We start from the raw sequence: 12,549 nt of genomic DNA, 5'->3' as shown, positions 1-12,549 counted from the left end.
GTGAAATTGAATAGTCGCGAAATTCTTTAGTCGTTGGTTACCACGTTTTTTGTTACAAAATCCTACTTGTGTTAAAAAAAAAAAAAATTTATTTTCCTTAAAAATTGCTAAGCTCTTTGTGGCAACTTTATATATGAGTATAATGGCCTTTTTACTTCTAAACAAAATGGTGTCCACAGACGAAATTTAACTTTACAAAAAACTACTCTTAGGATTAAGGTTGATGAAGCGACCTAGCTACATCAACCAGTCCCTAACCCAGTTTTAATAGTTATGTTTATAACTATAAAAATTAGTTTTCAAAATATATGTTAATTTAGGTTAAGTTATAAGTTAACTAACCCATCATCGAACAGAGCCAACACACAATTTTGAAATATAAGTGGTCTGCTTTCCCCACGTATGCGTGTGCAATTTTCCCACTAATTAATTAGAAATTACGTAGTATAAAAAAATAGGAGACTTGAGAAACGAAAACTGTAGAAAATTAGATATAGTTGCATCTTAGGTTATCTGCCGCATCCACTTCTCAACCTCCACACTGGATGATCTCCACTCCAAAACCAAAAGTTATCTTCCCTTTGGCCGCACTGGAAACGCGTCGACCTTTTTATTTGATTTCTTACCCCACTAAATAAACAAAACACACAGACCGACCTACATTCTTTGCTTTAAACCTCAAGTCTTCAAGAGACGAGAGATATATACCATATTCTCCAAATTCACACCAGCTAGTAATAAATCTATATTCACACTACCTAGATAGAAATTTTGCATATTTCCTAATGTGGATATGTAGTTTTTGAATCACTACTATACGTGAGATCAAACCTTACGCACCAATTTTGTGTGTGACATCTTTGTGTCTTCTATCATTGATTGACACCTGTTAAGTTCATTGCAACAAAGTTAAAGAGGGTTAGGTTTATTAATACATGTCAATCAATAATAGGTGCAGAAGATTTGATTTCAAAATACATTGTGTATAACGCCCTAAAAGAATATTTCGTAAAGAGTAATGCTACACTTATCACGTTTTCTATACTATATTTGTATCACTTATTTAATAGAGATAGAGTCTGCCAACACATGTGAATCCCATATCAATTAGAAAAATGACACAAATGTGGTAAGAACATTTTTTTTTTTCCTTGAATGGAAATCGGCTCAAATGAAAGGGTGGCAACTACGTCTGATGCCCAGAATACATTTCAGCTCACCAAACCGAAACCTATTGGGTAAAAAAGTAGAAAACATGCACGCCAAGAAAACACAGATCATGAATCATGACCTTCCTCCACCCATATAACACATGACCTCCACCGTGCCACTCCTCAACCTAATTAAACCAATATTAATAAACCACACACTCTCATCACATAGGCTCTCCTCTAATTCCAACAACATGATCACCACTCCTCCTCACCCTCCTCATCCCACCAATAATCTCACCTCCCTCCTCTCCCCCTCCTTCTCCGAGACTTTCGTGGCCAAAATCTTTGATTCGCGGCAACTCTTTTTCCTTCACCACATCCAAATCTTGGAGCTCTTTCTGGCTCTATGTGTTTTCATTACCATACACTCGTTGAGGCAGAAGAAGCACCATGGCCTACCCATTTGGCCGGTGCTTGGTATGCTACCCTCTCTCTCTTTTGCCGTACTTGGGCTCCAAACCAACCTATATGAGTGGCTTTCCCAAGTTCTTTACCGCCAAAACGGCACGTTTCTATTCCAAGGCCCTTGGTTTAGCAGCCTCTTTTCTGTCATCACTTCCGACCCTCGTAACTTGGAGCACCTTCTCAAGACCAAGTTCTCCAATTTCCCCAAAGGCCCTTATTTCCGAGACTCACTTCTAGATCTTCTCGGGGATGGCATATTCAACGCAAACGACGCGACATGGCAGCGACAAAGGAAGACGGCTAGCATCGAGTTCCACTCGGCTAAGTTCCGGCAACTGACGACCGATTCGTTGTTTGAACTTGTCCACGCTAGGCTTTTGCCCGTCTTGGAGGACTCCATCAAACACTCGGCCGCAATCGACCTCCAAGACATTCTTTTGAGGTTAACTTTTGACAACGTTTGCATGATCGCGTTTGGGGTCGACCCTGGTTGCTTGCAGCCCGGGTTACCCAAAATACCATTTGCTCAGGCCTTTGAGGACGCGACAGAAGCAACACTTTTGCGCTTTGTGACCCCAACGTGCTTGTGGAAGACCATGAGGTACTTAAACTTGGGTGCAGAGAGGAAGCTCAAGAGGTCCATAAGAGAAGTGGATGAGTTTGCGGATGACGTCATTCGGACAAGGAAGAAAGAGCTCCCACTACTACTTTCTTCCACCAATAATTCTAATGCTTCTAATGATGATGATAAGAAGAACAAGCATATTAGATCAGACTTGTTAACGGTTTTTATGGGTTTGAAAGACGAGAGGGGGGAGGCGTTTTCGGACAAGTTCCTGAGGGATATATGCGTCAACTTCATACTTGCAGGGCGAGACACGTCATCGGTGGCAATGAGCTGGTTCTTCTGGCTGCTTCATCAGAATCCGGAGGTGGAGCACAAGATTCTTCAAGAAGTATGCCGGATTGTGGGCGGAAGAACATCATCCGATCGCGATCATGATCATGAAAGTAAAAATAATGGCGACGACGATGAAGCAGTAGTATTCAAGCCAGAAGAGATAAAGAAGATGGAGTATCTTCATGCAGCTCTATCAGAGGCTCTAAGGTTGTACCCTTCAGTTCCACTAGATCACAAGGAGGTAAGTTCAGTTTATTAAATCATATGCACTTTAATTATTTATTTTCTGTTTTATAATTAGTAATTTACTCAAATTAACCATTTTTAAGTGCATGCATGCCTGCCATGTTATGGGGCCTTGTCATGCCTCACACATTCATCAACTAATCATATAATTATAAGCTTATCATGATATAATAGTGGGATAAAAATTGTTCTCCAATTCGTATGAATCTTGTAATGTATTGATATGTAACTTCTAATAATTTTATTTTGACGCAAAAAATTGACATACTTTTTAAGAAATACAAATGTATGTGGAACTCACATATATTAGAGAATATCAATACTTACGTTAGAGTGGTGTAAAAATAGCATTACTCGTAATTTTGGTCAGCAATGACTACCTAGAGGGGTCTTAATTAATTTATGAGATTCTTGTTTACCTAATTGGCCAAGGGAACTATTATTAGCATTCCAAAAATCTCCTTCTACACTCCTCACAAATGTATTTTTCTTTCTAATTATAGAAAGTTTGGAGTGCCAAATGAGATTTTTGAAGTGCTAATAACAATTCCCTTGGCCAACTCTGTCTACACATATTCATTGGAACAATTGTTGCGTGTTAGGAAGATTGCAGAGACTAGGGCTGGTTTGGTATTGCTGTGCTTTAAAAAAAAGCTGCTTCTGCTGTGCTGGGAGAATAAGCAGCTGTGAAATAAAGCAGCAGAGTGTTTGATATTTGTAAAAGTGCTTTTGTAAAAAAAAAAAAGTAGTATTATAGTGTTTGGTAAACTTTTATGTAAAACAGATGTGAAAAAAAGCCGGTTTTTCAAAGCTGAGTTTTGCAGCTTCTTGTTTTTGGCTTTTTTTTTCACCCAAAACTGTGAAAAAAAGCTGAAGCTGAATGTTTACCAAACATAAAAACAGCTCCTAGCTTTTTTTGATACCAGCTTTTTTCAGAATCACCTCAATACCAAACCAGGTCTAAGCTAGCTACTTTGTAACTATAATAATCCCAAAAATAAAATATACAATTTGATTGGTAATTAATTAAGTTTTCTAATTGAGTTGAACTTAACTGATCAATTGAATATACGTAGGCAGTTGAAGATGATATATTTCCAGATGGAACAATATTGAAGAAGGGAACAAAAGTGATATACGCAATCTACAGCATGGGGCGAATGGAGGCGATTTGGGGGAAGGACTGCAGGGAGTACAAGCCCGAGAGATGGCTACGATCATCGGACGGCCGCTTCATGAGTGAGTCTGCATACAAATTTACGGCTTTCAACGGTGGTCCTCGCCTGTGCTTGGGCAAAGACTTCGCTTATTACCAAATGAAGTTCGTCGCTGCCTCCATCATCTACCGTTACCGCGTCAAGGTGGTCGAAAACCATCCGGTGGAGCCAAGGCTGGCACTGACGATGTACATGAAGCATGGGTTGAAGGTCACTCTCCAAAAGCGTGACCGTGCTGAGCGTCAAAAATTGCTAAATATATAGTTTGGTATTAATATATAGTACATATATCGTGTGTTTGGCCTTCTTTTTTGTTGTTTATGATATTGTTGTCGTATACAGATAAATGGTGGTATTGCCATACATGAATACATGGGAAGATGATTGAAAATCTTTAGAGTGAGCTGGTAGGGCTAGCCTGCTAGGAGGGATCTATATGCATTTGAATAATCGATCTAGTAATTGTGTAAGCTTGGATTGTTCATAATTTGGATTTTATCATCATATATGTATTTCAATATTTTAATAATCCATAAAATCAATGTGTTACTCTCTCTCTCTTTAACCTAACCAAAGCTATACTTAACCACCAATTTGCAAACATGACTACTACTCCATGCACAAATATAGTAGCCACTCTGATGCATAGATGCTATCTTACTTGATTTTCCAATGCATGCTGTGTTCGGACCATGAACCTTGTTATATAAGCAAATACCAGGTGAAACAGGTGAATCACATGATGTATGAGATAGACATAAAGTGATAAAATAGCAGTTACATGGTAGAATCTCTCCATTCTATGACAAAGATATTATTATGCATCATTTTAACTTCTTTAGCCTCAAAGCTGCCCCTAGGCCCTATGGCCCCTACCCCATCCCCAATGTATGGTACTTATAAATGGGCAAAAAAGAACAGATTCTAAATCTATTGGTCGTTTCGTAAAGCATTTGATAAACACTTGAATTCAACAAGCCCTTACTGGATTTCTTCAATTTTCTCAACTTCCAAGGCATTTCAATTACTAAAGCTTCGCTGGTCGACCGCAAAAGTAAAGGCAAGTTTGGCGAGCAACTCATGACCTAAACATCCATCCCTGCAGGTTTGCAGTCGGTTTTTCTGTTCCGTTTTTAGCTTTTCCTGTTTGAAAGTTGACTCTGACCATCCGTGGATATATAATTGGTATAGGACGTAACTTCCATCCACAGATCTCATCGTAGAAAAGAATCCTAAATGCAGAGCTTGTTCTCATAAAATTGATTACTTAGGCTTCAGTACTTAGCCTAGCAATAAGTCATATAATACTCATCAAAGCTTCGCTAACTATAAACTATGTGCTTGTATATCAGAGCTCAACAGTTGCAAAGGGTTAACAACCACAATAATGTCTACAAGGAGACTGCACAAAGATCGGAACTGCATATATATTGAACACAGAATGAAATTTCAAAAAGGCGTTATTAAGTGGCATAAACTGTCAATGGAGAAAATAGAGGCTGCACATATTAGTGCATGTGTTGAAATATACAACATTTTCCTATGTGGGAAAGAGACATGGCAAGTACATCTCGGCATTATGAAGTTCTGACAGATTATAGCATCAAACTCAAATGCATTGAAATTTATGCAAGCATAACAGGGAAGAAATAACGTGGCAGGAGGAGCAGCGACCTGCTCACCCATTCCCTTGATACATTATAATCTTGATTTTTTTGGTCTCCTCTATGCCCTCCTCATCGAGAAAGTTCTCAACAAATTTTTCCTCTGAGGGATCTCTACGTTCCAACCGAATCAGAATAAGAAAATAAAAGCAATGCTGAAAAGATGCAGGAAGAAAAATAGAATGAAAGCCACATAGAAGTACGCACTACTGCATGTTTCAGCACGTTACATGCATGGAACAAGAAGATAAAAGTAGACATTTAAAAAGAACGGGTGCTGTGTTTCGCAGTATGAATCCTCCCCTTAAAATCCATATCCACCCATATGTAAATGCCTAAAGCATCGGTGGCTACCGGCATCCATTTATAAGCAAGCACACAAAATATGCTATAGAGTTAGGTTGTTAACCCTAACTGACCTATATCATGGAGAAGTGCAGCCACTTCTATCTGTCGACCAAGAAAAGTAAAGTATAGATTAATAAAGGCCTCCTCCACCAGCTTCTTCGCCTTTCTCACCGTCGCTGTTTCTAGATTAACTGTTATTTTGGAGGTGAAAATTATAGACAAACAAAATCTGAATAATGGAGTGAATAACGGAAAGGGATGAAATGAAAATAAAACAACTTAATTTAAAATTTCAACCTAATTAAGATCCTAAAATAAAACAACTTAAATTAAAAATAATTCAAACAAAACATAAATAAAAATTACAAATAAATAATGAGGCATAAGATGTAAAATAAAAAAGGGGTGTGCTATCCACACACCCCTTTTCACTTTTCACACACTTTTTGTTAATTTATATTCGTTGATCTTCTTTAATTCATTTAATCTGACGGCCGAAAATTAAAAAGGTGTATGAGAAGTAAAAAGAAGTGTGTGGATATCACACCCCAATAAAAAATTGCCACATGCTTGTGTGGCATTAGGCCAGTAACTATAATTTCCTTCACTTCAAATTTTTTTATTCATATTAATTAGAGATTAAATGGTCTCTAATCGAATTAATTTTTATATACACGATGAAGAAAGAGAAATAATATCACGCAATCATTAAAAGAAATGAGTAATACGGTGTCCCTTGAATATTATTCATTGTATGTGAATGTGCCAATCACTCCTAAAGATTATGCTAGAGTCTCGGCATGAAAAATGTTTATGATTTGGCTTTGAGTACTTAATTTTGACGTGGTTTTTAGTTCAGTTTTGCTCTTTTAAGGTTCTTATTTTGAGGACGGAGGACCAAGTGTATATTAGCTATAAGATTATATAAGTCTCTATCTAAAAGACTTAAAATATTTGACAACTTAATAAAACAAAACAAGCAAAATGAGTTTTCCAATAGTTTATGGATATAAGTTGGTTTTGTTTTATTAAGTTGTCAAATATTTTAATCCTTTGGATCTAAACTAATATAATTTTGTGGTTAATATGCATTTGGTCCTCACAGGTTCTCAAATGAAGACCTTCATTAAGAGAGCAGAACTCGTGTTAGTTAGTGGAGTGTACTCTTTTATACTCACTCAAGTTCAAATTCATGTCCATGTAATGCATGCATGCATTTTCTACATTCTTTGTGTTTGATGGTCAAGCTATGTATTAATGGCTTGTTTGGAAGTGTTTTTAAAAAGAAATTTTATTTGAACTCGTTTATCTTATCTTTACACCCAACTTAAAAACTTATTTAATAAAATTCCAAATGTGCCCTGAAATAAATAGAGAGAATTTCAAAACAATTAGAACCTGTATATGCTCCAGCCAACCCCATCGGGAAACAAGGGGAGGCTTTCACACTCCCCGACAAGCCACGACATCCCTTTTTTCCAGCAATCACAACTGAAGCTCCAACAATCCAATTAATGCTCTCCTTTTATCTCTTTTTTGTTTCTCTATGCGAACTTGGGTCTAATCAATCAGGAAAGAAAGGCGGGTGTGAATTAGTGTTGACGGAGAAGTGCGGAGTCATGTTCGATGCCACCGATGGCACCAAAAGGAAATGATGGTTCATATTCTTCTCACGGTTGTGATACGAGGGAGGCAGGGAAAAAGAAGAAAAAGAATGGAAGGAGCTGACAGTTGTTGATGACTTGGGGATAAATTTTGGCATAAGTTTGATTTGGATTCGCCGGAAATAATGATCAGGTGGGTTTAGGGCTATTGGGTGTAGACAGAAAAACACCCATTTTTATTTTCTTTTTCTTATTTATTAAGGGCAAATTTGAGAGTTTGTTGGACAAAGTTGTTAAGTTGAGTGTAGAGATAAAACAAATGGGTTCAAATAAAAATTTTGCTTTAAAATGAATAAAAACGATTTTGGTTAGAAACACATAACTGATCCTTGTTGCAAAAATCATTTCAAGTGCTTTTAAAACTCACAAATATTTTATTTAAAAACATTTTCGGTCCAAGCCCAAACTTAGTTACCTATCTATATCAACCCGTTTAGGTGGAGCCACCCTTAACTCCTGCCACAAGCTCTTGATATATAAATGCAGTCGGCAACTCAAAAATATCAATTCGCTGGGGCCGTTTATATTCAATTCCAAAGCAAAATATGCCACACCAGGTACCTACTACAACTACAGCCTCTCTGTATATCTAATATCTAGTTCATTAATCCATGAACAACTTCAACATTAATTAGTAAAAACTAAAAATAAATGATTATCAAACAGCCGCTTAGATAAAGTCTTGTTACATCTTCAGATCTTCAAACATGCAAACTTCACAAATAATTAAGTTGTGCATGATTCAATATGAACTAGCTTTAACCTAATTAACATATTTAAGGAAGTGTCAAGTAAATGAGAGCAAGAACACTTTCAATTTTTCCATTGGCTTGAAGATTGATGCAAAGTAAAAGAAAATGAAGTATTTGATTGGGTTAGATTGTTGAAAAATGTTGGGTATTAATTAGTTGCAAATAACGAAAATGAAAGGCACGCCTTATCACATATCTATATTTAATCACTGCAGATTTAGTTTAGAGTTCCATGAGGGAATCCCTCGTTTTCTCGTGTAGATTAAATGAGATGTTTAGAGAGTCCATTAAATAACTATAGGAAGGTTGTTTATCTTATACTCAGTCGATAAATATGTACATATTATGAGTCAATAAACATGGACATGCTCTGACTGGCTAAGTCAATAAACCTACCTTTCTCAGTGAACACAACTTTTAAGTTCCGATTCTTATAAAATTAGAATCGCTCGCATTAAATTGGAAGTTCTTTTTTTGTCGGCTGAGTAAACCTACCTTTTTTGGTGAATACAGATTTTAAGTTCCGATTCTTATAAAATTAGAATCACTCACATTAAAATGGATTTTTTTTAATTAATGAGTAAAGTACAAAAAACTACCTCAACTATTGGGGTCACGACAGTTTCATACCTCATCTTTTAAAATTGACAATGTCATACCGCATCTTACAAATTTGTGACAATGTCATATCTCCGTCAATTTTTCTGTTAGTTTTTCTGTTAAATGCTGACGTGGCAAGAGACGGGGACCATTTTCTATTAAAAAATTATTAAAAACTAAAAAAAATATTTAATATTTTTTAAATATTAAAATAATAAATAAAAGTAAAATTAAAAACAAAAGGGGTAAAGTACAAAAAACTACCTCAACTATTGGGATCAGGACAATTTCATACCTCATCTTTTGAAATTGACAATGTCATACCGCATCTTACGAATTTGTGACAATGTCATACCTTCGTCAGTTTTTCTGTTAAGTACTGACGTGGCTTGATTCGGAACATACTTTCTATTAAAAAATTATTAAAAACTAAAAAACAATTATTTAATATTTTTAAAATATTAAAATAATAATAAAAAGCAGAGAGAAAAAAAAGAAAAAAAAAACCATCAGTTCGTCCCTCCCCTCCCCCTCCCCCTCCTCTCTCTTCTCCCCATCTTCATTTTCTTCCCCCCACCTGCAAACCCAAAAAAATAAAAAAAATAAAAAAAAATTTGAAAACCCAACAACCCCCTGCGGAAGAACAAGAAGGAGAAGGAGGAGGAGGAGGAGGAAGAAGAAGAAGAAGAGGAAAAAAAGGAGGAAGGAAAAAAAAAATTCCCCCCTGTCGGTGCAGAAGAAGAAGGGAGAAGGAGAAGGAGGAAGAAGAAGAAGGGAGAAGGAGAATGAGGAAGAAGAAGAAGAGGAGGAGGAAAAAAAGAAGGGAAAAAAAAAATTTGAAAACCCATCAAACCCCAAATCCACCACTTTCATCCATTCTCCACATTCTCTTCCGCACCCATCCTCCACCTTCTCTGCTCACCCATCTTCCTGCCGACAGGATCTGGGGCTTTTTTTTTTTTTTTTTTTTTTTTTTTTCTGGGTTGCAGGAGGGAGAAGAGTAGGTGTGGGGAAATTGAGTGTGGGTGTGGGGGGAAGACAAATTGGATTTTTTTTTTTTTTTTTTTGTTGAGATTTGCAGGTGGGGGAAGAAGATGAAGATGGGGAGAGGAGAGAGGAGGGAGGAAGGGGGAGGGGAGGGACAAAATGAGGCTTTTTTCTGCTTTTTATTATTATTTTAATATTTAAAAAATATTAAATAATTGTTTTTCAGTTTTTAATAATTTTTTAATAGAAAGTAGGTCCCGAATCAAGCTACGTCAGTACTTAACAGAAAAACTAACAGAAAAATTGATGGAGGTATGACATTGTCATAAATTCGTAAGATGTGGTATGACATTGTCAATTTTAAAAGATGAGGTATGAAACTGTCGTGACCCTAATAGTTGAGGTAGTTTTTTGTACTTTACCTTTTTTTTTTTAATTTTACTTTTATTTATTATTTTAATATTTAAAAAATATTAAATATTTTTTTTTAGTTTTTAATAATATTATTTTTAATAGAAAATGGTCCTTATCTATTGCCACGTCAGCATTTAACAGAAAAGCTAACAGAAAAATTGACGGATGTATGACATTATCACAAATTCGTAAGATGCGATATGACATTGTCAATTTTAAAAGATGAGGTATGAAACTGTCATAATCTCAATAGTTGAGGTAGTTTTTTGTACTTTATCATTAATTATTTTTTGTTACAATTAAGGGTTTTGAACTCTAGATTTGTCTGCTCTTGCTTTTATCTTTACCCAGCTTCACCGCTGGGCTAAACTTAGTGACTTGTCAAAACAATAAATTTAGGGTAATGCTATTCACACATCATTTTTTACTTCACACACTCTAGTCATTTTTGTCTATTGATCTTCTTTAATTCATTCAATCCAACAGCTCGAAATATAGGCACATATGTGAGAAGTAAAAATGTGTGTATGAATAGTAGTGTTCTAAAAATCGGACTAGGCAGTGAAGGCCCGCCGCGATTTAGTGCAAATTGTTTCAAAAAATTGGTCTGGAGCTAGGTGGTCCTAGACGGGCTAGGCAGCACCTATGCAGTTTGTTATTATTATTATTTTTTTATTAATTGTTTGATTTTTTTTTCTTTTTTAGTTTCATGGTGGTATACTTATAGAAATGATGTACATAATTTGCAAAGAATGGATTATGTTAGATCCCACATCTTCCAAGAGACTGAATCCTCTATGCCTTATATGTATAGGGCGTGGCATAAAGCGGACAATATCGTGCTACGGCAGAGCCGGTCTGGGATGTGACATATTGACTACAAGTTCATCTAATTGTGAAAGGACTTGGGGCAGTTTTGAGGGGATACATATAAAGAATAGAAATAAACTAGATACAACAAGGTTAAATAATTTAGTCTATGTCCAATCCAATGTAATGATCATGACCAAGAAGAATTTAGTTTATCATCCAAGAATTCTCCTCATTATGATTATATGCTTACTGTTTTTTAAATATTGAACTTGTTGGATGGATGTACTTTGTGTATTATTATACTTCTATTTTTTCATTTTGTCATTAGTTTATTATCCTTACAAGCATAATTTTTTTCAAGTGTAAATAGACACTTATTTACAAGATATACAATAAATTTACATAAATCCGCCTTAACCATCTAGGCTCCCGCCTAGCCACTAGGCCTCTGCCTACCACCTGATTAGCACCTAACGTTTTTTAGAATATTGATGGATAACACCACCCTAAATTTAAGTCAAACTAAAATAAAATATAATTAATGAATGGGCCTAACTATAAGTTTGATTCTTATTGTCACATTCCGGCTCGAGTGCCCACCACATATCAGGTTCAACTCTACCGTAGCACGATATTGTCCGTTTTGGGTCCCGACCACGTCCTCATGGTTTTGTTTATAAGAACTCACACAATAACTTCCCAGTGAATTGGGCTCCCCACCACATCCTGGACCGAGATGTGACACTTATGAAGTAATTAGTTGCAACTATTAAACTCACACCACTACAACAACAATATAGCAGAGATGCGGGAAGTAACAATATGCATTAAGAGGGTCACTCAAAGGTGATTGTGAAATTTGGTTCTTCTAATATCGTGATCATGTTGCGAAGCGAGTTGAAAGTGGTTGCAAACGATTGACAGCGTAATTCACGATGTATTGCAAATGACTAGACAATTGGAGTCAGTTGACTTTTTATACTCGTCGTTAATCTAGCTAAGTAACTCACCCTGATGGCTTCCTTTGCACCCAAATATGGGGTATGATGTAAATATTTTTCTAAAAAGTTAATAAATATTATTATCGTTTAAATTAATCAAACTCACCTAATTAAGGATTAGGCGAATAATATTGATGTAGATTGAAGAAGCTAGCTAGATGATGGAAGCGCGAACGTAGTTAAAACGTAGAAGGACTTGTCGACTTGTTCTTCTTCTGAATTATCCACCAAAGTCTTGAAAGTCACGCATCCCTATTTCTCAAGTCATAACCAAACCCATTATTATTATTACACATCTGAATCAGCTATAAACAACGCCACCA

At 36.1% G+C, this 12,549-nt stretch overlaps 1 protein-coding gene across 1 annotated transcript; it reads left to right on the top strand.

Moving 5' to 3' along the window:
* The first annotated feature begins 1,337 nt into the window (after positions 1-1,337).
* On the top strand, positions 1,338-4,532 carry LOC103943216 (cytochrome P450 86B1). The gene is made up of 2 exons (XM_009353454.3): positions 1,338-2,761; positions 3,843-4,532. Exons 1-2 carry the CDS (start codon positions 1,406-1,408, stop codon positions 4,245-4,247), a joined length of 1,761 nt encoding a protein of 586 aa, XP_009351729.2. The 5' UTR covers positions 1,338-1,405; the 3' UTR covers positions 4,248-4,532.
* Positions 4,533-12,549: the final 8,017 nt, after the last annotated feature.

Source organism: the organism of the source record quoted next, unplaced genomic scaffold, assembly GCF_019419815.1.
Source record: "Pyrus x bretschneideri cultivar Hongxiangsu unplaced genomic scaffold, Pyrus_bretschneideri_v1 Contig22, whole genome shotgun sequence".
NCBI lineage: Eukaryota > Viridiplantae > Streptophyta > Magnoliopsida > Rosales > Rosaceae > Pyrus > Pyrus x bretschneideri.
This window is presented reverse-complemented; position numbering and strand designations above follow the sequence as displayed.